Source organism: Paramisgurnus dabryanus, chromosome 2 (assembly GCF_030506205.2).
Source record: "Paramisgurnus dabryanus chromosome 2, PD_genome_1.1, whole genome shotgun sequence".
In the NCBI taxonomy this organism is placed as follows: domain Eukaryota; kingdom Metazoa; phylum Chordata; class Actinopteri; order Cypriniformes; family Cobitidae; genus Paramisgurnus; species Paramisgurnus dabryanus.
This window is the reverse complement of record NC_133338.1, coordinates 52,008,279-52,035,365: the sequence shown is the minus strand read 5'-3', so window position 1 is coordinate 52,035,365 and position 27,087 is coordinate 52,008,279. Positions and strand designations below refer to the sequence as shown.

The 27,087-nt window shown below is 37.0% G+C and overlaps 1 protein-coding gene across 7 annotated transcripts in view; it reads right to left on the bottom strand.

Moving 5' to 3' along the window:
- The window catches only part of myo9aa (myosin IXAa), a 158,747-nt gene that overhangs the window by 46,222 nt on the left and 85,438 nt on the right, over nt 1-27,087 (bottom strand). For 4 of the 7 annotated variants that reach the window (XM_073813090.1, XM_065261616.1, XM_073813095.1 and 1 more), the window contains exons 3-12: nt 25,590-25,684; nt 25,440-25,502; nt 25,183-25,282; nt 20,986-21,039; nt 16,073-16,173; nt 15,348-15,474; nt 11,713-11,802; nt 10,842-10,958; nt 8,680-8,814; nt 3,278-3,399 (exon numbers count right to left, since the gene is read on the bottom strand). In XM_073813090.1, coding sequence (XP_073669191.1) covers nt 3,278-3,399; nt 8,680-8,814; nt 10,842-10,958; nt 11,713-11,802; nt 15,348-15,474; nt 16,073-16,173; nt 20,986-21,039; nt 25,183-25,282; nt 25,440-25,502; nt 25,590-25,684 — 1,004 coding nt within the window. The remainder of the gene's footprint in view (nt 1-3,277; nt 3,400-8,679; nt 8,815-10,841; nt 10,959-11,712; nt 11,803-15,347; nt 15,475-16,072; nt 16,174-20,985; nt 21,040-25,182; nt 25,283-25,439; nt 25,503-25,589; nt 25,685-27,087) is intronic. The other 3 variants (XM_073813092.1, XM_065261617.1, XM_073813093.1) reach the window with 2 other exon arrangements.

Sequence of the window (27,087 nt, the reverse complement as noted above, 5' to 3'; positions counted from 1 at the left end):
AAGATTCGATGCATCGATAGGAGAAGCCTGATTCGACTACCAATCTCACAGTCGAATCGTCGCAGATGTGTTACGAAATGAGGATCATTCAATTTTGGCCGTATATGGGTGCACACATTATCTGATCTCACATATAACATCTTTCTCACAATATATTAATATACTGCATATTATGATAATGCTGCAAATAATATGTGAAGTAGCAGCTTTCAATAAATATTTTTAAAATGCTTTAATAAATCCAACAACCCCTGTGACCGGGCTACACGTACATAAGAGGTTTATATGTTAATAAACCATTGCCTCTTTGTTTCTTCATTTAAAAGAAAAAGCTGGCAAATTATATTATGCCTTTCGTTCTTTTAATAATTTCTATATTTTATTTTATTTATAAATCACTTTGGGTTATCTGATTTAACTATTTGGCTTGTGTTTTGTTTCCGTGCACTTGAGGCATTATGCATATTTGTTCTGCACTTTGTTACTTCTGACCTTATTTTATTAAAAAACTTGTATTTATTATAAACGTAAATTCTGATCTAATTTAAGTATGTAAATTTTGGATAGCTTTTCGTTGTATCGATGTTGCGCTATTGCGTGCTGGCCATGCTTGCGCATGTAATTTAGCCGAACGGTTAGGTGCTCTGCGTCTTATATTTAGGAGTTCATCAAACTAAACTTTAAAAAACGGATGTTTTTCGACGAGTATACGTTTTTAAAATGTATTGAAAACAGAGTGGTTATCTTCAAAAGTCAAAAGTTTAACTACAAAACAGGTAAGCCGTTTTTTTTTTTTCGGTGATGAAACGGAAATCTGCACCGAACCTATTTCTGCCTGACACGAATGTCTTTCTTGTGATTTAATATTATTGTCGGTCGGTGTTCACTTTCAAATGATAGCAAAGAGATTCCTGAAATAAATAATATCATCCGGTCTTTCTGTATCTAAAGTTAATACAGAGATGATCAAAGTCAAAGCAAGCAAGCAGGTATTTCTGTGCTAAATAATAACGCGTAGTGTCTATAAAATCATTAATTTCAGTGTTTTTCATGTTATAAATTAAAGTTTAATGAATTGTATATAAAGATTAGTTTTTATCATTTACAGTCACAATCACAAATTATTTGTCATTTCTCATTTGTCGGGTTTTTTTGTGGTCATGACTGCTTTGACACGCTATCTCCAAATTAAATAAAAACACTTAATTGTAGCCGGAGTTTCCAGACATGGGGACTTGTGACTTGGTGACTTGGACTCGAGTCGACTCGAGTCCCTATTTTTGTGACTTGTGACTTGACTTGACAAAAAATAAAATACTTGAGACTCGACTCGGACTTGGAAGTTAAAGACTCGGGACTTGACTTGACTTGAGACAATGACTTGAATGTCTTGAGTGTTAATCACATCATGTTTTCAGTTTAAATATAAAATATATAAATTATTTTAAAAAATAAAGTCGACCCAGCTGGAGCGCAGGCTGAGAATGGTGTTGTCATGACTGAATCACGACCTCTTTTTTTACAGTCTATGATCACGACACTATCATTCGTCATGCCCTCTCGTACCTTACGCACACCACGCCCACTTAGATCAGATATCAACATGTCAGCCGGAGGGGTACGGAGGGTCATCGCTTTTGGCTTCAACAAGATTGCAAAAGACGAACAGTGCTTTGCAAGACATGCAACATTAAAATCACAAGCAGCCAGACGGCAACCTCCAATTTTGGTCGTCATTTAAAGAGCCATTATGCCCAGTAAGTGCTTGTCAATTTGTTAATATCTGGTTAGTTGGTAGTTAGCTAATGTAATAATAGCTAATGTAGCCCTGTGTAACGTAGCATACTGTGTTGGGGACAAATGTGGGCAAAATAATTTTGATTTATTTTTTTTAAATACTTATTTTTATTTTTGAATACTTCTTTTTCAAGTTTGCCACCTGAACACACACACAGAGAAAAATTACTTGAGTCTACAATGTTAGGGGCGGTTCACATGTCGCGTCTTTTGCGCGCTCAAGTTCGTTATTTCAAATTTAGGCGTGCGAACGGACGCGCTCGTTTTTTCTGGGCACATGTTTGAGAGAGAGAGAGAGAGAGAGAGAGAGAGAGAGAGAGAGAGGAGAAAATGTAACAAAGTTTAATGTTGTACGTAAACTGTGTTTGAGAGAGAGGGAGGTGTTCAGAGAGGGGTCTGTTGGATGTTAAGCTGTTATTTGTTTTATGGACTCAATGTGGAAAATTTCAAACACGGTTGGCAGAAGTGAAAAATAAATTATTTATGAAGTTACAATTTTGTTTGATTCCAAGATGTATTTTACTGAACATGAGTATTTACAATGCAAATCCAAATTATTGTAATTTACTGATAGTTACTAACTGTATATCTTGTCCCTTTATTTAGATCAGATTCTGCAGGTAAAATTACAATAATAAGGTGACTTGACTTGGACTTGACTTGACCTACTACAGGACTTGACTTGACTTGACTTGACATAGCCTGTGACTCGACTTGACTTGACTTGCCCAAGAAAAAAAATACTTGGGACTTACTTGAGACTTGAAGGTTCAGACTTGAGACTTACTTGAGACTTGCACATGTGTGACTTGGTCCCATCTCTGGGAGTTTCCAAAGCAGGAACACCTTTGTTATTTTTTTAGGTTTATTTATCAAAATTTATTTTTGTGTGATGGTCTGTAGATCGTGGCTTTAAAATGTTATAAGGGAATATTTAAACAAATGTTGCCTTACATTTTACCTTAAAAAAAAAAAAAAATATATATATATATACACATGCATCGTCAGTTTTGTCTTCTTTTATTACTTGAAAGACAGTTTTGGTCACTTTATCAGAAAGTTGTTTATGTGTGCTGCTTGTGAAAGAAAATAAAAGTTACCTGGCCCCTTCCCAACCCATGCACACAAACATAGATGATTCGACTATCGGTCGACTATGTAAAGATTCGACAATTCTGGTTCGAATATGTAAATCCTTAGTCGAGGACACCCCTAGTGAAATGTCCCCTTTAAAATTTTATGTAGTATGCCAAACATACATTTTTTATATCTTTGATATTTAGCCAATATAAAAAGTTAATAAATCAGTATAAATCAATAGTTTGACAAATGTACTAGGGGTCCCTACTCCTTCTCTTTGTCTTTTAAGTGGTCCTTGGCCTAAAAAAAGGTTGAAGACCTCTGCTTTATACTGATAATGTATGACAACTTTACATTAAAGACTGATTCCCCTCAGTAAAGTACAGGAGTGTTGACGTACTTGCATTCTTCATCCAGTAGGTGGAGCAGTGCTGTGGGCTTCTTACTGATGAGATTGATGCAACTGGTGTTATCAATGTAATCAATATTATGCCAAGTAATGCCTTCTGCCCGGTATTCCTCCTACAAGAAATACAAAACACCAAAAAATACAGTATGAGAAGACTGAATCTCAACTTAGAGAGCATTGTGTTAGCTTTGCAAACGTTGTGGGTTCAATTTCCAGTGAACATACATACTGATAAAATGCATACCTTGAAAGCAATATATGCCACTTTGGACAAAATCATCTGTTGGATACAATGTCTCCAAAAATCCATAATAATATAATTATTCATAATGCTCATCAAATGAAGTCATTATATAACGTTATAATAATGCAAATAATTCAATTTTGGTTATGCGAGCAAAACAACACAACAACAGGCGTTCATGTTCAGCTGGAGAAAAGCTTTCCTTTGCTGGGACGTGGCTTTGTGGTCTTTGCTGTTTAATAATATTAAAGACATTCTTAACATTTTGGTGGATTTTTCCTCCGCTTCCTTGGATCACTGAGAATGTAATTGGAACAATAAAGCATATAATTGCAGCAAGGATTCATAAAATAAGAGAAAAGTCCCTCGTGCGTAATAGCAAAGTATAAAATCAAAAGAGCAAAGCTGATCTTTACATTTTTCTCTTGATTTTTTGTACAAAGAAAACAAAATGATGATTTTATTTTTGTGTAATTTTATAATAGTAGTTTTAATTTAGCCCTTGCGTGAGAAATGCTCACTCCAGCACAGCACAAATCCACTAAATTTCAAAAGACCCCACTTTTATTTGGCAAAAAGCAATGAACTCAAAGAGCTCACACATGTAATAAAATCCATTAACAACATCTCCATAAATGACACTCTGTAAAAAGTAAGAGCATCTGCCATTAATGGACCGATGAGATCCAGTGTTGTGACTGGCTCCAGCATGACTGTATTTATGGACATCAAATGGCAAGAATGCAATGCCAGGCGTAGCTAAAAAACAATCAGGACATCCTGTTTCCTCCATCACCCTGCCCAAATTTAAAGGCGTCTACATGTTACAGAAACTATAACGGTGCGTTTGATGGACAGGAATGAGATCGAATACTGTATGATATGAGGAAAGAAACATTTAAGATTTTCTTACTCAGTATTTTAAATTTAAAAAAATATATATAAAAAATTTTTTCTTAAATTTATACATGTATGTGTGTATTTATATATGCATAATAATTACAAACAATAAACACACAAATATATTATACAAACAAAAAACTTTTATTTTGTATGTGATTAATAGTGATTAATCTTTTGACAGCCCTACAAAATATATATAAAACACATCTGAAGGTTTTACTTTATTTGTCTCCTTTAAACAAAAAATCCATATAATAATGCAATGTCCCCCCTAGCCCCCCATAGACGGCCTTGTACCTCTAGATAAATATCTACACAGTGAACCTTTAACCATCCCAATCAATTTTAATGTACATTAACCAATGCTTACTCATAACAAGCAACACATACATTCAATGTCCTGTATGGATAACCTGTTTATGGTCTTTGTTAAACATACCACCCAGCAAACTTGGCTATTCAACTCAGGATGTGAACTCACTCCTGACATTTCAATCCGTGTGTTTCCAACTCTCTAACAATTAAAGAGTGGAACTTGGCACATGGAGCAGAATTCCTGAACTTTTATCAAGCAACAAACAGGCAAAACTGTTGTGGCAATGGTCTTCGGACACCTAAATGAATCATTCCCAAATTTCCCATGCAAATTAAAAATGCACTCAGTGTCCTCAGATGGGATGCATGTGCCATTTTCTAGCACATGTTTCTTAATCAAGACAAGATTTTACTTTTAATCACCAGACATGTGACCAAACAATAGGACTGCTATATTTTAAGACATGTCAGTGCAAGCTGTTTTAATTAAAGACAGCTGAAACATGTATTTTACTTTGGGACAAGACTGAAGCCTTGTCTGGGAAAACGCTCCAAAGAGTTTAGATGCAAAAACCCTCTAAGGGGCCAGTCACACCAATAGCGTTTATGGCAGTTGCAGGCGCCTTTTTTGAATGATATTCTATGGGCAGGGCGCGTTTGCGCGCTGTTTATGCGCGCCGAGCGCCTTGCGGTTTTTTGCCGCCTGCCGCGCACACGTTTTTGAAGGAGCGCTGAGAGTGGAGAAGCGCCCGACGTCATTCGTGTCTTTCCATTGTCCAATCGAATGAGGGGAGAGGCGGGCCTTACGTTGTGGCGAGGGAAGTTTACAGTTGCTTTGAAGAACCGGACACCACTCGCTCACTCTCTCCTGTGTGTTTGTGCACCTCTCATCCTCAAACAAGGTCAGAGCAAGCGTCCTCTTTTTAAAGTTTCTGCTGATATGACAGTTAACAGCAAAAGGGCGCTCACGCTTCAATATTTGATTGACAAGACAGCTGACTCGGTGGTTGCTTAGCAATATGAAAAGCCGCGTCGCACTGCTCTTTTTTTTAAAAAAGGCAGTGCGTCGCGCCTTGCGTTTGCAAGCGTTTAAAGCGCTTTTGGTGTGACTGAAGCCTTAGTGCGTCTGACATGTTTTCTTGTAAATGAGCATTATATTTATCAGGCTCTTATGTTTAGGTTCAGTAGTAAGTTAGTATTTGAAATGCCTTATTTTCACAAATATCCCTTTAGTCATTTCGTTAGGATTTAACAAATTTGACTGTCTTTTGCTGCAAACAAGAAGCTAAAGCACACATTAGGGAGCACTGTGATCAATGTGGCTTCCACATCCGGGTTGTATTCAGGTCCAAGTACTCACAAGGGACCCAAGTTTGAATGTGAACTACGGTCTTTAAATGTGATCTACTATTTAGACCAGGGGTTTTGTGGGTCGCACAGTGGGATTAGATGGGTCGCTTGGCTGTAGTAGTGGTGAATGACACAATAAACAGTTTAGTCCAACTAATGACGAGAAATGACAAATTTTTATATCTCATTTATAAAATGACACGGAAAATAAATACTACACAATGATAAATGAGAAAAAATTCTATTTAAAAATAAATTGGTGTATCCCAGGATAGAAGTGAGTCGCGAAATAAAAATCTTGGGATCCCTTAACTTAGAGGACTTTGCTGAAAAATCGGTGTGGCATTTAACGGATTCTGCCAACAAACCATTATTTCTAAATGGCCTCAGGATGGGATTATATTTCAGGATTATATTTCATTTATAAAATGACATGGAAAATTCATTATATTTTGGGAATATATTTAATTTATAAAATGACACAGAAAATAAAAACTACCCATTTATAAAAGCGGAAAAAAATTGTGTTTCCGCATATTTCAATTAAAAAATAAATAGGTGCATTCCAGGATAGATTATACCCATTTAAGTGGGTCGCGAAATAAAAATCTTGGGATCCCCTAATTTAGAGGGGACTTTTAACAGATTTAACGGCATTTAACGGATTCTGGCAATATATTTCGGGATTATATTTCATTTATAAAATGACATGGAAAATTCATTATATTTCGGGAATATATTTAATTTATAAAATGACACGGAAAATAAAAACTACCCATTTATAAAAGAGAAAATTGTGTTTCCACATATTTCTATTTAAAAATAAATTGGTGTATCCCAGGATAGAAGTGAGTCGCGGAATAAAAATCTTGGGATCCCTTAATTTAGAGGACTTGGCTGAAAAATCGGTGTGGCATTTAACGGATTCTGCCAACAAACCAGTATTTCTAAATGGCCTCAGAATGGGATTATATTTCGGGATTATATTTCATTTATAAAATGACACGGAAAAATCATTATTTTTCGGGAATATATTTAATTTATAAAATGACACGAAAAATAAAAACGACCCATTTATAAAAGAGAAAAAAATGTGTGTTTCCACATATTTCAATAAAAAAATAAATAGGTGCATTCCAGGATAGATTATACCCATTTAAGTGGGTCGCAAAATAAAAATCTTGGGATCCCCTAATTTAGAGGGGATTTGAAAAATCGGTGTGGCATTGAACGGATTCTGTCAACAAACCGGTATTTCTCAATGGCCTGAGGTCGGGATTTAGTTGATGAATATATAGGCGGTTATAGAGTTGGCATTTAGCGGCTTTTCCATCAAGGCTCTTCATATATATATATATATAACCTGTGTATTAATAAAAATGTATTCATAAATAAAACTTTTGTATCATGTCCTTTAATTATTATTAAAGTGAACTACTATGAAATATCATATAAGCCTAATACTATTGATACTATAGTGTTTACAAGTTCAGAGAGCAGTCATGGTATACCTGTAATGCTGTCATGTCTTAACAGCCCTAATATAAACACATACAAGTGTATTGTAAACGTTCACAAACTAACAAAACCGTGTAAAGAAGAGATTCAAGTCAATATCATCTGCCAGAGAGCAAGTATTCAGGCCACAAATGGCGACAAATATTTGCACCGTTGCAATAGATCAACATTTCCCATAATGCTCTCTGTCATGTACGTGTGGATGAATATCTTAAGCAAGCTAATTTGTCAAGTGAGATTTCATCAAATCTGGGAAATTGGGCTGACTAGAAACCCAAAACAACCAACCTCCAAGAACAAACATATACTTTGAGGTGCGTCACAAAGGCACGGCTCTGACAGGCCGTCATTACTGTGATCGGTTACCTCCTTAGTCATCTTTAAAGAATTGGCTCATTGAGAAAATCACAGTATTACAGAGACACATTTCTAACCGGTTCTTTGTCTGATGATGAAGTGAAACAATCACTTAATTGTGTCATTACATAGTTTATCTTGTGTGAAACTACTATTAATAATGGCATACCTCACATCATCACACACCTGGCATCTACGGCATTTATCATAACCCAGCCCGTGAAAGCCTGCACGTGTAACAATGATACAGCTCTCATTTGTTAGGAATGAGATGATGTGACAGAATTAACATTCATGTAAATTAAACAGATGTGAACAGGAGGATAACATCAAGGATCTCAACAAGATCATTTATGTCTGTAACAGTGTGAGATTCGATTAATATGAGTAATATTCATGTTGATATCCTCTGCAAGCCATATTAATTAAAAGCATGTGTCTATATTTTACAAAAATCTCATTGCACAGAATACAGAACCTGGATTGACATAATGATGAATTCACTGCACTTGAAGGGGGTCGAAAGTGCAAAGTCTTAAAGATTACAAATCGCTTGCCGAAACATTTAGTCAAGCCATATGTGGGCATACATTTAGTTTTATTCAAAACAACTCATTTCATAATTGCTGGCAATAAATCTGTTGTTGGGCTATAATGTTGAGCTGCGTATGAAGAGAGATGCTGTCGGTTATCTCTGGGTCATTACCTGTTCCAGTTTAAAAATGTGCTGGTTGAAATAGTGCTGAAGTCTCTCGTTGGCAAAGTTGATGCAGAATTGTTCGAAACTGTTGTTCTCGTAGTCTTCGAAGCCAAAGATGTCGAGAACCCCGATGGACAAGATCTGGAAACGTGATGGGAACATTAATGTACAATGAAATTTCATGACCTCTCCAATATGACTTTTCAGGAATTTTCCAAACTTAATTTACAAGAAACAATTTTAAGCCAATGAAATACGAAAACACTTTACAGACAAGTATAACTAGAATTCAATCCACTTTAGGAATTTCCATTAATTTTTAAGATAGTTATAGGCTCTGTCCACTAGGGGTGGCATGGCAGATAAAAATCATCCGAACCGTTCGGTTTGGGGAAGTGTTTATATTCGACGCACAGACTGGGGGCCCACATGATAAGACGTCATGCTCGGCCAGATTGGCCTGGAATTCGTGTTTCTTGGGTTGCGGAGCCGCCTACAAAGTTACAAAATTTCTCGCACACTCGATACACTGTAAAAAATTTGCTGTAATTATGCAGTTGGTTGCCAGTAACTTACTGTAAAAGATAAAGACTGAAAATGTTTCATGTTCATTTAACTTTGAACAACCTGTTGCCAGTAAATAACATAAATGTAAAATCTACAGTAAGTTACTGGCAGCTAGTTGCCAGTAATACCCAGTAATATTGTAATTTATACAGAATTTTTTTACAGTGTACACACTACTGCCCACTCCGCGTTGCCGTCATTTTTGCCATGCACACCCTCATGCTCGTGTGGACGCATCAAGTATAAACAAGGCTTAAAGCTACACTATAATTAAGCTATATATCATACGCTGAAGTATATGGTAAAGATTTTCAGAAACTCCGTTTGCAGCGTTGACGTGTAGCCAGCGTTTTTAGTTTTTGGCTTTTGACGTCGTTGTTCGTGCCGAGGCGAGACTCTGTAAAGGCTTTTGATTGGCCAACATGGATTAACGGTGAGGGATATATCGCCATCTGTCTGCATGCTCTTGACAGCGCCTCATACCGGGTTTTTGCGTGTTCGTGTGGACAAAGACTTTTTTTAATGAAGGAGGGGAAACTCAGTTTATAAAAATACCCATGTAGGTGTGACTAGGCCTTCGTTTTCCATGACTTTCCAGGCTTGGAAATCACCATTCCAAGATAATTCCAGATTTGCCATTACAGTGTAAATCCGAAACTTTTTTTTTGTAAGGGATAGTTCACCCAAAAATGACAATAATGTCATTATTTTCATTATCATGAACTCGTACGACCTCCATTCATCTTCAGAACACAGTTTAAGATGTTTAAGATTTAGTCTGAGAGCTTGTTGACCCTTCACTGAAAATCTACGTACGGTATACTGTCCATGTCCAGAAAGGTAATAAAAACATCAACAAAGTAGTCCTTGTGACATCAGTGGGTCTGTTAGAATGTGTTGAAGCATCGAAAATACATTTTGGTCCAAAAATAACAAAAATTACAACTTTATTCAGCATTGTCTTCTCACTAAAGTCATGTGACTGCAGTGACGCGAATAAGGTATGACGCGGCTGACGTGTTATCTGGTGCGCCCCAGATTTTTTGTGTGCCTGAGCTTCGTTTACAATCTGGGGGAGACGCATGCTGTAAGTTTGGGAAAAAAAACTTTGTAAACATGTCTGAGGATAACACATTTTAACTGAGCCACTGATGTCACTTTGATGATGCTTTATTACTTTTCTGGACATAGACAGTACACCGTACATAGATTTTCAATGAAGGGTCAACAAGCTCGCGGACTAAATCTAAAACATCTTAAACTGTATTCCGATGATGAACGGAGTTTGGAACGACATTAGGGTGAGTCATTAATGACATTATTTTCATTTTTGGGTGAACTATCCCTTTAATGTTGAATAGCAGAAATCATAGTGAATTTTACATAAGATCAGGGCGTAGTGAGAGTGGCTAAATATAACCTAAAACACAATGTCTCCATCCATAATTCACAGATCAAAGCATTAAGGGGTACAGGGTGAGGACTCGTGTTTCTGCTGTGGAATGTGTCTGGTGTCACGTGACTCTCTACGAAACCACATTCACCAGCAACCATTAATAACTTATTTTACCTTTCTTTGCGATTTATCCAAATGCTTTTACCTTGACAGACTCTTCCAAGTCTTTTTTGTTAAGCAGGGCATGATTGATCCTGAACACAATCCAGTCAAACAGGGCACTGTAGAGAGATTTGGCCATCGAGTCCCGCACCGTCACAGCCTGCGAGAGACAGAACACATGTACAGAATTACAAAAGCCTCTTCCTGTTTTGTGATTTCGGCAACTCTGAAATATATAAGACAAGTTATTTTACTTTGTGAGAAAATCCTACTTGACCAATTTCTTTTTGCGCAAGACAAACAAGAGAATAGAAAGAGACAGATGAGATTAAATTTAAAGATTAGGTAATCATTTTACAAATGCATACGAAATCTATGCTATATAAAAAAAATGCATTTGAAAATGCAGCAACGCATTACTTATCATCATCTTTGCATACTGTATTAAGCTGGATTGGAGAAAGCACTTTAACATTAAAATTACACTTTACAGTTTAAACATGATTATTTATGTGCATGTGAAGTTCAAGGAATTTATCGGGTCATCCCAACAGTGACTGTGAACAATAAAACATCTCATCAGTTCATTATTTAAAGATGACAGGAGAACTGAGTCCTGATGTTGGAAATAACTCATAGTCCAACGGCTGCTTTTAATTTTGATGACTGCGCACTAAAAATCTAGAGACTTTCCCGCACTTCAAGTACACTGAAGTAATGGCACAAATAACGGAAACTATTACAAATAAGGTTGAAGTTGTATTATCTCTAATAGGAAAGGGTTTATGGCTGTAGATTATATAAGCACTGAATCCAGTTTGCATCATATCCCTCTAAATCAACCCCTCCAATGGTTCTGTCGTTCGTGATTTAATATTCCCCCCAAAAGACTTGAAAAGTGAAATAATGCCCACCTCAGCCAGTTTGTATGGGACGATTAGTCTATCGCCCACTGTGACCGTCTTTCGTGTTGTCAGGGCTTCACACAACATCTCCTCTTTGACCTATCAGGATACAGACAGACATTATTCATTTATAAAGTATTATTAAACAACTTTCTTTAAAGGAACAGTATGTAGGATTGTGGCCAAAACTGGTACTGCAATCACACAACTGGTGGCCAATACACAACATGACAACATTAACATCTGCAATGAGGGCTGCAACTCCACTTTTTAAATGACAATATCCTGGCCAGACCACTGTTGTCTGTGATATAAGTATTTGAAATGAAAATGATTTCTTAATGTCTAGTGACATATCAGGGCCATTTTATGATTCATTGATATACATTTCTTACATACTGTTACTTTAAAGCTTGGTGTTTTCGTAGTTTTCAATTTGGACTGTCTGCAAATCCAGTTTCCTGGACATACGGATCACGCACCCGATACTTTATTTAAAGTTGCAAAAGAATGCATTGAAATCAAGGCTTTGAACAGGTTCACGGAATGAAAACCAGAAACTTTTGATGTTTTGCAAGGAACAAAAACAAAACTAGAAACTTTCAAAAACATATATGTTCCGGAACAGAAACTTTTATTTTAAATAATGGTAACCGGTTAATAACGTTATTTTTTTCGTTCTTTGACAAGATTTCTGTCTAATATGACTCGGTGAAGTTCACTTCCGGTCGTCGTCGACTCATCGGAGTAATGAGAAGCTTGCCACCAGCGAGTAGCCTACTAAAGCCCAAGTCTCTAATGCTCAATCATAAGAGGTAAACATTGTAGGCTACCAAGTATCTCAAGATGTTTTTTTAATACTAATTAGTGGTGTAACGGATTACAGTTGAACCGTACAGATCACGACCCATGGTTCAGCTCGCATGCGATTCGCAGATTAATACGCAAATTTAAATAGGGTGAAAATAGGGTGATCATTTGCATGGGTTTCAAAGGCTTGCAAATATTAACACTTAAAGGAACAGTATGTAAGAAATTTATATCAATTAATCATTAAATGGCCCTGAAATGTCACTAGACATTAAGAAATCATTTTCATTTCAAATGTTTATATCACTCACAACAGCGGTCCGGCCAGGATATTCTCATTTAAAAAGTGGAGTTGCAGCCCTCAACTGATGTTTATGTTGTCGTTTGGTATATTGGCCACCAGCTGTGTGATTGCAGTACCAGTTTTAGCCACACGTTTTGTGATTGCAATACCAGTTTTGGCCACAATCCTACATACTGTTCCTTTAAGTGATTTTAAACAATGTAAGGCGGCAATTTTCTTTACGCACAGACGCACATGTGGTTGAATGTGTCTGGTCCTACTCCAATCAAACGTGATTATCCCTATGCCCTTCAAAGATCAGAACTCTTGATGTATAAACTTGAGAGAGAGTTGCACTATTAGTATATCTCATACTGTAATCCATTAAAATACATTTGGCGAATAAAGCACTGAAAAACAACGTAATTTTCACTTTATGTGGAGTGACTGTTTTTGCTGCATCTTCTTCCCGAAGCGCAGTTTGGAATTCGTCCTCCGTCTGTGTGTGTGCGCGTGTTTAAGTGCACTCAACAAATGTAGGCATGTCAGAATTACAGTTATGCCGCTTACATAATGTACACTTTTTTAAAGCTGACATAACACAAGACGTTTTTGCCAATCTAATGTTAATCTTGCTTATATATAGAGTAGTATTTCATCATTCATATGTCCAAAGAGTCTTTTGTTTTTTCAGATTTATAAAAGAAAAAACAGCCTTTCCGATTTTTGGCGTACAAGGTCGAACACTTGAAGGCGTGTGGTAGGCGGAGCCGAAGAGTTACAAGTATATGCAGCTTCGGATACTACTTTTGGATTTACATACATAGATGGAAATCAAACTTTAAAAAAACTTTTTTTTAAATAACCAGCCTTACATTATAAATATGATCCAGAATCGGATACTTAGTCAGTAATGGACGAACAGGAACAATAGCAGCAACAATTACAGCAGGACGTCTCTATCAGGTAATTAATCCTTGCTCGTTTATCTGCCATTTTAATAAAAAAGCAACATAATCCAGTTTTTAACTGCATTTGCCCATTTTAAAAGGTGTAAATGCAATACAAAGTGCTGTTGTTGGTTTTGTTTACATTACATGCACGTATGCGCGATTGCAAACAAAACACGTGAGATTTTGAATTACTTACGCATGTGTTTGTAACTCCTAAGCGGGGTCTTTTAAAGTTTTGACCGCTCCAATAGTTGTAAAAAAGTGGAAAATCCCGCGTCAAACTGAGCCTTGTTTGTAAAGCAGTCCTCTCCGAAATACAGCCAGGGAACAAACAAACTCATTCACAATTACATTGCTGTCCGGGAAAAACGAACTGCATCCACTGTTGTCTTACGACAGGGAAAGCTAAATAAGGTTTTCTTCTCCTTACATCCAAAAACACACTTATTTTGTCGAACTATCTTGCTATAACAAAGTTGTCGCGTGCTGTGCAATGATACCGGTGACTTCTACTCGACGGAGCAATGCTAATGCGCGTTCTCGCTCTCACTTGAAGTGCAGGGCCAGCGTGCTTTTCTGGGGGAAATAGCCCATAAAAGGAATATGGGGTCAATCAGTCGTAACGGATACCCCTGTTTGAAAAAAACTTTCCGAAACTTGTAGGAAAAAGGAGGCGTGAGTTTGGCTCAGAAATACTCTGTTACAAGCTCAACTGCTTTTTTGACACTTTGCTTATGTTTAGCATGAGGACTACAACTCTTAAACTGTGTTAATAAGTCAGAATGCGTGAAATAGCATTAAACCTCTCCTTTAATGTTTGATGAAAAGATAGAGACAGGAAATTATATAGACTAATAATCTAAGTTTAATGTCGTAATGATCAGCCTACTTATTTGTATGTCCCGCAGCTGACATGGAACATTATTAACCGGTTTGGGAACTTTATTTTTTTGTTCTAAACGGTTCATTTTAGGGTTGAACCTAAAACCGGAAACGTTAAACGAACCAAAAGGGAAAAAATTCTGGTTCAAAGCCCTGATTGAAATAATATGTTAAGTTGCTCTCTGATATCTACATAGAAGGTATGTCTATCGCTGTATTCAAAAGCTAAAAATATCAGCTAATAATGTACAGGTCATGACAGGAATGATTAAAAATGAGTCATAGCATATTGGTTTATGAATCACAAAAACTTATGAATCCCAGTTCGTGCTGGCGTGTTCACAGGAGAAAATCAGGGGAAGTAAAACATGGGCAAATTTTTATTTTGGGGTAAACTATTCAATACCAAATTCCCTTTCTGATGAATGTTGAGTAATAAACATTAACACCTCAACTAAAAGTGACTACTTAATCAACGTTTTCAAGACCACATGATCTCTGTTTATTAAACATTAAAGAAGCACTTTTACACGGTGGTGGCTGTTTATATGTAACATTCAATCATAAATGATTAACGTGACAGATTGAGTCAGCTGGCGCTGTCAAAGTCTCGTGTTAATCACACTTCAAGTCTTGACTTGCCGCTAGTTTAACTAGAGGGTTTGATTAGGAGTCATTATGTTATGTCTAAACTGTTATTTTACACTGATCTTTACCTCAAGCAATTCCGACACAACTGGCAGAACTTCAGGATTGCCGATGTCAATGGAGTCATCCCTGTAAATCTTCTTCTTGTATCGGATATTCCCTAAATGAAGGATTGCTGACAACAGAGAAAAAATCCTGCAAGGAAAAAGAAAATGTTTCCAAGTTAAAGATGCATAAATCTAGCTGACAAATAACTGTTATTAAATGGGCAATTACATTTATGGTCCACAGTGACTCACATTTCATTTGATCAGTTTGTGCTTTCACTGGAAATGGTACCTAAAATGCTGGCACTGCCAACGCAATTTTATGGTAATTAGTAAGTATTTTTATAAGGTAGCTAATTCGTACGATGTTTTAAATACAGTCTGCTTTCCCACTAGTGACGTTGGATTTAGGTGTGGGACGATTTTTCAAATAATCGTACGCAAATATACGAAGTAGCAACCTTGTAAAATAGTTACAAATTATTGTGATATCAGGCTTTAAAAAAGTAACAGGACTGCAATTTTCCTCTCACAAGATATCACAAAGTATAATTATTATTGTTCCTGTAGGTTTAAAAAAAATTTGCAGTTCACATTTAAGTCTGGCATTGTGACAAATTATGTAAGTATTTCACTGTACTGTATGTAATCGTAGTTAATATGAGGTCATAAAAACTGCATGCATGGCAATTAAGAGGGAATGTAAAAAATTTTGCACCGGGGAGCAGCATTCTGGTCGCACTTACTGTTTGCGCGTGGTGGGGAGGAAGCCGACCATCTCCATAGCCAGCTGTAAGCGCTCAAAGTCATGCTTAAGATCCTCCCCTTCAACTGTGAAGCAATCCTGCTGGCATCAACAAGACATTAACACAATCTTAGACAATTTAACAACATTTCACACCACAGCTTGACATTAAAAAAGCAGCAAGCTCCTAACCACGTTTCCAGAGCATGTTAATGCATAATTTTCTAATAACAAGTTGCACTGCTTCTATGCTTTCATGCTGAGGTGTTTCTTGGCCTTTTGAGGGTTATGTACAGGGTACGGTCCAGAGAGTTTGTTTGATTGGTTCAGAGCACCGTGTCATTATAAAGTTTGGTCAAACAGGCTAAATCTACCGCACTCGTCTGGCTGAAAATAAGGACACTGGTGAATGTTAGCATGTGAATGTTCTGCCCATGCAGTGGAAAATTCAGAACGCTTACACATTTAAAGACTGTGGAAATCTGGCACACCAGCAAAGGCAAGAAAGCTAGCAATTTATGACTTGATTCATTTCATCAAACGATACCAAAAGGGAAAATAGATCAGGATATATGAAGAAGAAATGAGCTGTGTATCAGAGCTGGATCACACGAGGTCAATTACAGATTATTAAACATCTGTTAGAGATCACGGCCTAACTGTCCAAACGAGAAATTTTAAGATATAGAATTGTGGATTTGTTAATTAAATTTATTATTAATTAAACGTAATGCACAATATATCAATACAAATGCTATTAGATAATTGGTATTTAAATAAAATAGATCATAAACAAAAAACATACACAGTTTAAAATGAGTAAATAACTTTTCTGCTTCAGTCAGGGTTCCCACACCTTAGTTAACTTTAAATTCAAGGACCTTTCAAGGACTTTCCAGGTCCAATACCCTCAAATTCAAGGACTAAATGTGGGGACACATTTTAAGTGAGAGCAAGGTTATATCGTGTTACCTTTTAAGATACATTGCTACAGTTCCCTTTCGAGGGAAATCGCGCTGCGTCACTGCGGTGACACTTTGGAGACGCCTCCAGAGGTAAGTGCGTCTGAATGTGTATATCAAATTTAACCAATGGTGAGGCTTAACGACAAAGACAGGGTGACGCAGGAGCCAGGAAGTATATCGCTATCTGAAATATTGCCAAAGACGGCGTTACAAGGACGCAGGAAGTATGGCAAGGGAGACGCAGCGTCTCGTTCCCTTCTCAGGGAACAACAGTTACATACGTAACCAGAGACGTTTTCATGTGTCAAACACAATTATGCAAAAAAGCATTTTGGTATGAATCAACATTCGCATACAGAAGATATAAGCATTTAAACGAACAGTTTAGCACATGTGGATAAAAAGTCTAGAATGTTTATGATATTATCCTACACTACACAGGGAATAATATGGATTTTTTTCCAGAAAACTTCTCGCATAAAATAGATTCAAGCGCTTTCAATGACTTGTATCTAAGTATGTATATTTTCAAAAACTTCCCAGGGCCTTGAATTTTTCCCCCCAGATTCACAAACTTTTTTTTACTTTTTTAAGTATTTTGTATGTAAACCATTATTACTGGTAGAGACATTTTTGTGCAGCATGTCCATTCACTTGGGCATGGGCCGGTGTAAGATTTTGGCAGTATGATAACCTTATGGAAAAAAAATTTACAGCAGTTTTACGGTGTTGCGTTATTGCGTTACTGGTATTTTCAAATGTCTGCGTATACAAAATAACTTTCAACTGGACACAATACAGTTTAAATTTAAGCAAGATTTAAAACCTTTAAATTATAATATTCTTTTTAAAAAATATATTTTGATATATATATTAAATGTAAACATCAAATTAATTACACAACTTAATGATTTAATACATTTTGGAAACGGTATCAAAAAAAGTTTTTGTGGCATTGAAACCTTGACTTTTTAAAACCTCTGTCTAACTTGAAACCGGTAACCGGCCTATGTCTAACTCACTTGTATGCATTTTTAAGACAGTCTTGCCCTCTCCCAATATGGTGGAAGCGCTGACCGTTGATGTTGAAAAAAATGGGCCAAATCGGTCAATGCAGCACCTATGCATGTCTATGCTGCAAACCTTAAGTGGGAATTTTGCCATCCACATTTACACACAGACACATCCTTCCTTTAATGAGAGCGTGTCTCCTTCATCGCCTCGCTTCATTACTGATGCCAGTTACAGCATACCAGAGCGACGGAAAGACTAACAGTACTGAAACTCTATAAGCTTCATGGTGAAAGCCTAATAAAGTCTATTTGTTTTCTCTCATTCACATTTCCAGAGAAGGAAATGTTAAAAGGGACGTTTCTCATGTTAAACGTCTTTTCAACAGACCTGAGAAAACAGAAAGGCACATTAGGCTCTGGGTTCGAAGTTGAATGACACCAATCAAGAACACGAGTGTGAATTCAGCAAGATTATATTGCGTTCCCACATCAATCTCATGTGTACTGAAGCAGACAGGTGAAAGCGTGCACAAATCACTTACCTTGATTATTGTTTATTGATACAATCATTTGTGATTAAATTCACTACAGTGTTAATTGAAACATGTCAGGTGAAGCCCAGCACACAGAAACTAAAGACAACCCACTAGGATCCAGAAAGTTTCACACCAGTAAATACGTTCATTTGGTCATTGGCCTTGTGTGTTATCGTTAGATCATTTTTAAAACTTCTTGAAATCTAAAAACGGAGCTCTGCATGATTTCAATTATATATAAAGCTGCTAAAGGTCACATAATATGACAATTTTCAAGATGTAATATTAGTCTTGGGTGTCCCTGTGAAGTTTCAGGTGCAAACACCCTATAGATCAATTTTTATAACATGCACATTTTTGGGTTCGCAGAAAAAAGTATTGTTTTTGTGTGTGTCAAATGAGCTGCTGCTTACAGTCCCTGTTTACTGTTATATACACTCCCCTAAAGGATTATTAGGAACACCAAACTAATACTGCCTCTTTTTCCTATTTTTAGTGGGGATGAGTGGTACCCGGTGGGGTCTTCTAGTGTTGTAGCCCATCTGCCTCAAGGTTGTGCGTGTTGTGGCTTCACAAATGCTTTGCTGCATACCTCGGTTGTAACGAGTGTTTATTTCAGTCAAAGTTGCTCTTCTATCAGCTTGAATCAGTTGGGCCATTCTCCTCTGACCTCTAGCATCAACAAGGCATTTTCGCCCACAGGACTGCCGCATACTGGATGTTTTTCCATTTTCACACCATTCTTTGTAAACCCTTGAAATGGTTGTGCATGAAAATCCCAGTAACTAAGCAGATTGTGAAATACTCAGACCAGCCCGTCTGGCACCAACAACCATGCCACGCTAAAGGATAGCTTAAATAACCTTTCTTTCCCACTCTGACATTCAGTTCAGAAGATTGTTTTGACCAGGACCACACCCCTAAATGCATTGAAGCAACTGCCATGTGATTGGTTGATTAGATTAGAAATTGGACAGGTGTTCCTAATAATCCTTTAGCTGAGTGTATACCGAAATATACATACACAGTTTTTTTAAGACAATCTCCATTATTCATAATGAATGTGCAGTAATGAATTGTGTTAAGAAGATTTAAAATACAAATTATGACCTAACTGTTATCTTTGGACGGTTGTGGGCGGGGCCTGTGCAGAGTGATGTCAGTTTGGTCAGAAAAAATGCTTGTCCCATGAGAATGTTGAGGTTTTACAGGGAATAAAAAAAAAGAATTTGGCAAATTCTTATCATTACAGCAGGGTTGTTGTTGTTTACACACACAGGCGACACACAATTACATGCAAACAACATATAAAAGTACATTTCTCATATTAGGTGACCTTTAAAGCAAGAGAAATCTCCATTCATCACATTCAATGGGAATTTAAAGAATATTCCAGGTTAGGGATTACACTGACGCACTGCAATGCATTACACTAATGCATACACACCAAACACAAAGCATCGTGTTCATCGGTCAAGATTACTCGTGGGATTTAACTTTATGTCATGCAAATTTTTAGCTTGAGTTGAATATTTATTTTTTCTTTCGCCAAGACGTGTTTTAGCCGAATGGCGCGTTTTTTAAGCGCATGTCATTCACATCGCTCCGCATTGCGTCTATTCCAAAATTTATGTTTATGAGCATCTCAACTAGCCAACATTGGTTCAGGTTTAGAGGTCAGGCAGGTTAGTAGATTTTCAACTAATGGCAGATGAATGACATGTTCGGCAGTAATGCTAGTTATGCTAAAATGACACACTTTACCTTTAACGCTATTCAAAGCTAGTAAAAGCCAATGAGAAGGTCTTCGTAGGCTCAACGTCAAGTTTACATTTGTGGTGAAAACTAGGGTTGACCGATCCGATATTTAGGATCAATATTAGTCCGATATTGTGGGAAATGTCCGGATCGAATATTGTAGAAGTTGGGGAGCACAATCCGATCCAATACCAACAATGACCTTGTCATTGCAACTTGGTGTAAAGCTAGCTGAGCAACATGAATTTGCACAAAGTTGCACTTTAAATTGTCCAAAGTTACACCTTAAATTTTATTTTGAATTTTTGTGCTGATTATCTAGTAAAAACCCTAATGTAAATAAAGCTTGTTTGTACTATTGCTTATCAGTCTTATCCAATCGAGTCCAGTGTTTACTTGCCATCTGAGATCTGACCGAGAGTTCAGGCTATTAAAAGGAGCATAAGTATTGTATGAGCAAACACCTCGACTGTAACACACAGAAACACACAATGACCAAACAATTCAGAAAACCCAAAAGAAAGACCAGACGCTGTGAAAACACCAAACACATACAAATAGGTCGGTGGTGGCGTGTTGCGAACAATGGGGGGGTAGTGATTTTGGGATGCCACCTCTAAAACAACACATTTCAATACTGACCGGTTCGTTCTCAAAGTAATTTTCCCAATGCAGCCTTTGGGGTTTCTTTGTCATCTGTAAGCAAGGTAGACGAGATTAGAGCAACATACCAAACACATCTCTCACACAATGCCTGTTAAACACATGCCTTTTCAAGCGCAACAACAAAAGCATTGCAAAACATTGCTCAGAGTTAGAAACACATGGGCTATGTTCAAAATGACATTTTAGCATACTACTCATACTTTTTTGGCATAAGATTACAAAAAACATTTTTATACAAAATGAGACTAAAAATGTAAAACATGTGACAACATGCCTAAAGTTTAAAATGTTACTAGTATGCTAGTACACCATTTAAACACAGCCAAAGACACACATATACACACACAAAGTGACATGAAGACAAAGTAGATTATGACAACATGGCATACCAAGGTGAATTGCTTAATCACATGGGAAGATTATACAAACTTGTTTAACCAGAATTCATGCTTTTATAAAAATTTGTAAAATTAAAGGAATATTCAATTTTCTTCAAAGAAAAATCCAGATAATTTACTCACCACCATGTCAACCAAAATGTTGATGTCTTTCTTTGTTCAGTCAAGAAGAAATTATGTTTTTTGAGGAAAACATTGCAGGATTTTTCTCATTTTAATGGACTTTAATAGAGCCCAACATTTAATACTTAACTCAACACTTAACAGTTTTTTTCAACTGAGTTTCAAAAGACTATAAACGATCCCAAACGAGGCATAAGGGTCTTATCTAGCAAAACGATTGTCATTTTTGACAATAAAAATAAAAAATATACTCTTTTAAACCACAACTTCTCGCCTAGATCCGGTCCAGCGCAAACTAACGTAAATGCGTAGTGACGTAGGGAGGTCATGTGTTACATATATAAAACGCACATTTGCGGACCATTGTAAACAATAAACTGACACAAAGACATTAATTAGTATCAGTTGACATACAACAACGTAGGAACGGTCCTCGTTCTCAACACTTGTAAACACTGGGGCGGAGTTTCGCGTTCGTCCTCTGTGACCTCTTGACGTATTGCGTGAGGTCACGTTGGCGCATCACAACCGGATTTAAACGAGAAGTTGTGCTTTAAAAGTGTATATTTGTTATTTTTCTTGTCAAAAATGACAATCGTATCGCTAGATAAAACCCTTATGCCTCGTCGTTTGGGATCGTTTATAGTCTTTTGAAACTCCGTTGAAAAAAACTGTTAAATGTTGAGTTAAGTGTTAAATGTTGGGCTCTATTAAAGTCCATTAAAATGAGAAAAATCCTGGAATGTTTTCCTCAAAAAACATAATTTCTTCTCGACTGAACAAAGAAAGACATCAACATTTTGGATGACATGGTGGTGAGTAAATTATCTGGATTTTTCTTTTAAGAAAATGGAATATTCCTTTAAGGATTTGTAATTTCATAGACTGCGGATTTGGTCTTGCATAATGACTGTGTATTTAAAACTAAGACATCCATACAGTTTTTATGTGAATTCCCCACTTTGTTTTGGGTCTTAAGACGTTCATTTGAGACGGAAACAGAGCGGCTATAATGGTACTTGAGAAAAATGGCAAGAATTCGCACCTCCAACGTTTCTTTCCTACTTTTCTCGGCTCAGAGGAGCTATTGAGCTTTAAAACAACATCTTCATGATCACGCTTCTGGCATCTAGATATTTTGGTTTTCCCCTGCTGAAAACTGTACAGAGGGGTGTTTGTGTACACCCAGCCGAGAGGGGGACACACGAGATCGGGGCATTAAACTAGTTGGAGACAACAGAGGGTCCTGTGTTTGTGAAACCCACGACCCGTGCAAGTGACTGTCATATGCTAGTGAACACTAATGAAACAACACATGCAATGTTAAACACATTTTACACATAGCATGCAAAAGCATTGCACTGAAGCAGGTGTGTGTTATTGAAATGAAAAGCACGTTAGGAGCACAGGGCTGGTTTTTGTAAGGGGATTTGGTTTTAAAGAGTCTCTCTGTGCGAGATCACTGGGCCAGCTGAAATGAATGAACTCTGGAATCTATTTCCTGTGTTTTCCTTTCCTTCCTGTTTGCCCGGTGTTAGTGAATCCGATCTGTTAAGACCTTTGAGAACAGCTGTCTGACACGCTCGCCGACTTCACAAGGCCATCGATACAAACATCGCAATGTTGATTTTAAACACCAGTGAGACTTCGCCACAGTCATGACCAATGGATACACATAGCGAGCCATTTTTTATACCCTTAACTCGCTGACCCTGTTTACACCTGGTACTAACATTTGCTCTGGGATATTCAAACATATGTGGACAGAGTTAAATCCAGGTGTAAACAGGGTACGGCTCAAACCACACCGGTGAGGTAACGCATCTGGGCATGTTGCATCTGTTGCAAATCGATGCACGCTTTACAACAAAAAAACCATCACATCACACTTGTGTAATGTATCATCTTTTACTACTGTTCAAAAGTTTTGAAAAACTTATGTTTATTTTTTAACATTCTAAAATTATGGTAAATTATAGTTTATGTTTTTATATGTAAAGAATTTACTACTGACTAAACCATGATTCAAACGCACGTTTTGAGCAGTGTAGAGTAGCGCCCGTTTCTGCGACCACAAATACAGACCTAGTTTTAATGTTCAGTATCCTTATTTACAAATTTGTTACGTCCTGCTCAAGCCGTGCAAGTTGATCGATAGGCTTGGTCATCTGCATTTTCTGGATCAGATTCGGCTCGTATTGATAAGGTAGTAAAGCCGATATTAACTTCTGTCAGTATTGCATTGGAAGTAGTGCTGTGACGGATCACAGTGGATCCCTGGTCCGTACGGATCACGACCCACAGTTCGTCTTGCATGCGATTCGCAGATTAATATGCAAATTTAAATAGGAAAAGTTTATCATTTGCACGTGTTTGAAAGGCTTGCAAATGTTAACATTCAAGTGATTTTAAACAATTTAACTGCAAAAGGGTGCTAAAGTGAGCAGCTTTCTGTACGCACAGTACGCAATGTGTAGGGTCCAGCTCCAGACGTGATGATCCCTATGCTCTTCAAAGATCAGAACTCTGTCTTGATGTGTTAACTTTTTTAAGTTGTGCTACTGTGTCTCATACTGTAGTCCATTAAGATACATTTGGTGAATAGAGCAATGAAAAACAATGTAAAGTTTTTATGTGCGGCGACTGTTTATTACAGTGACGTTCGGAATTCGCCCTCCGTCTGTGTGTGTACACGGGTTTAAGTGCACACACGGAGAGACGCGTTTCATAAAGCAAGCGAACATAAAATCTTTCTGTTCTTAACTCTTTCCCCGCCATTGACGAGATATCTCGTCAATCTGCAATACCGCTATTATCTTATAAAAACTTATAAAACAACTTACAAAACCGGAAGTATTGCCCTGAGGCAAACAGTCTGTGTATGTTTTAAAGATCGCTCTGCATCTCTATCAAAAGTCCTTCACAAAAATGGAATTATCTCAGCTTTTTGCTCAAAATTTGGTGTTTTTGATGAAACCTACCAATATTTGAGAGGTGAAAAAACAGAACACATGTTCTGATTTTTTTGTTTGAAAGCAGAGGGTCTGTTCTTTTATTTCATATATTGTATGTTTATATATTTAAAAAGAAGCATTTTCTGGAAGGCATTAAACTTTTGTGAAAATCATGAAAAATGCTGGCGGTGAAAGAGTTAACAGGGCACATAAAAACAAAATGATCTCCACAATATTATTTTTCTAATAAAAAATTTGTCTATTTCTTAAGTGTATGTAAAGATTTTCCAAACCCTTTTTTTGCTATTCCGAAAAATTAACCGATCGTGCGATTTTTAACAACATGAATGTTTCTCAGGATCTTGAAAAGTCCTATTTAGTCAAAACATTTGAACAGTAGTGTACATCAAAACAAGAGTTGATCCCAGCTTGGTTTGCGCAATGTTTTCACCACCATAAAACATAGAAAAGCCCACACTTACACATGCACAAGATCACCAACATGCAGATATACACCAGTATAGTATGCAAAATATGTTGTCACAAATCTGAGACTTCACCTTGACAAAGTCTACTCATAAGTGGTCATTAGAGACACAATTATGAGATAATAACAGATGTACACCACCACCCATCCTGCTAGTATAAAAACGACCACTGGAGATGAATAAAGAGCATGCAGCGGTATAACAGCGCACCTGATTGAGGTAATGATATTCTTCAGGTTGTCGGAGGTGGAACCCAGTCCTCTCCTCTTCACTCGCTCCTGCCAGCAGGTAGTAAAACACATGGTAATTCCTGGAAGAATAAATCAGGTTTAAAATAAACACATTTGGGAGTAAATGTTTATAGTTTGACACAATGCATAAAAACAAACACTGAAGACTCCAATTAATCCTTGGTGTTACGGTGACAGTGGGATCAGGAACTCTAGCATGAAAGACAGGTTTCCTACCTTTCATTATGTTCCTGATAGACGAGCCTGGATTTCTCCAACAGGTATTTCTCTACATACGCCCTGAATAAAAGAAAACAGATGAATCAGGATTTCTTAACTGAAATTTTCACATCTTCACAGATGACCCAGGAAAGATGAAGCTCTTACCCTCGAACCGTCCCACTTTCCTGATAGTTCACCTGGATGAACTTTCCAAAACGGCTGGAGTTATTATTGTGGGCTGTCTTGGCGTTGCCAAAAGCCTGCAATGAAAAAAGTTTAAAAATATTTAAAAAAATAAATACAATAATCATGTTTCCTAAAAGCATTTGGCAGTAGCTTTGTTCCCATCAAATCCCTTTGAACAGTTTAACACACGTTGACACAGCAGGTCTGCCAAATACGTACACATTTGGAAATTTGAATTAATGAGACATTTTTTATTTTTACGTTCACTCATTTTTCAGATGCTTTTATCCAAAATAATAGCAACATACAGAGTATGCATTTCTTTTATCATGTGTGTTACCTGGGAATTGAAACCACAACATTTGCGGTGCTAACGCAATGCTTTACCTACCGAGCTACAGAAAGACATAATTTAAGCCTGAATAAATAAAAGCAGTACAAAAACACCACAATTTCACTATTAAAAACATTATTATAAACATATGAGAAATGGAAACATATAAATTTCACAAAAACCATATATCGCAAAAAAAAAAAATGATACGCTCACAATTTTTTTATTTTTTAGGCAATTCGAAAACTTTCTTTCACAAAACTGCCTAATCTAAGTCACATAATCATTATTTGAAGATAACACGGTATGTAGGCCTACAAAAACCTACCAGAAACACCTCAATACGTGTCTGCTCCTATGGTTTGCTACCAAGTACAAGAGGCTTTCCTTGCCAATAATGTTTGGCTAACACTCCTACATCTCTTTTGATTTAAAAGTATGTACTATCGCCCCCAAGAAACACCTATACGTTGCCGCTCCGAAGTATAAGGGGCCCCTTTGGGTCTCCTTCGTAAAAAAAAATGCCTGTGGAGGATGCGATATCAGCAAACCTACCAACATCAGTCGATGTGATGTTTGGATTGACTAATTGCAAGTGGAAAAGTTTCAGTCGCATATCATCAGCTAATGAGAATGCCGTCATTTCACAAGTTTTTTGTCGACATTTAGAAAATAACGCTAAAGTTTTGCGTTAATCTGTAATGTTAACGCCGCTACAGACTTGATCTTCTCAGTCATTCCTGACAATGATTCACATAAGAATCCTGATCTTCTTGTGTGATTGGCACAGAGGCAGTGGTCTGTGATAACAACAATACTCTTATCACAAACCGGTTACCTTATCATACAGTACAGAAGGTAAAGCGGTTATTACAGTTGACCTATTTTCCATCTGTAGCCTGAAGATGCAATAACACTAACTCATTAAAACGGCCTAATACATTGTGAAACAAACCAAAAGTAATACAATCTTTTGATGCATAGTTAAAGTAAAACACAACCGTTTTTCAATATTTTACTATGCATAACTATATTTTTCAATGCATGCACTTAATCTTTGTACAGCGCGTCGTGAATGTGTTAGCATTTAGCCTAGCCTCATTCATTCCTTAGGATCCAATCAGGGATGAATTTAGAAGACAC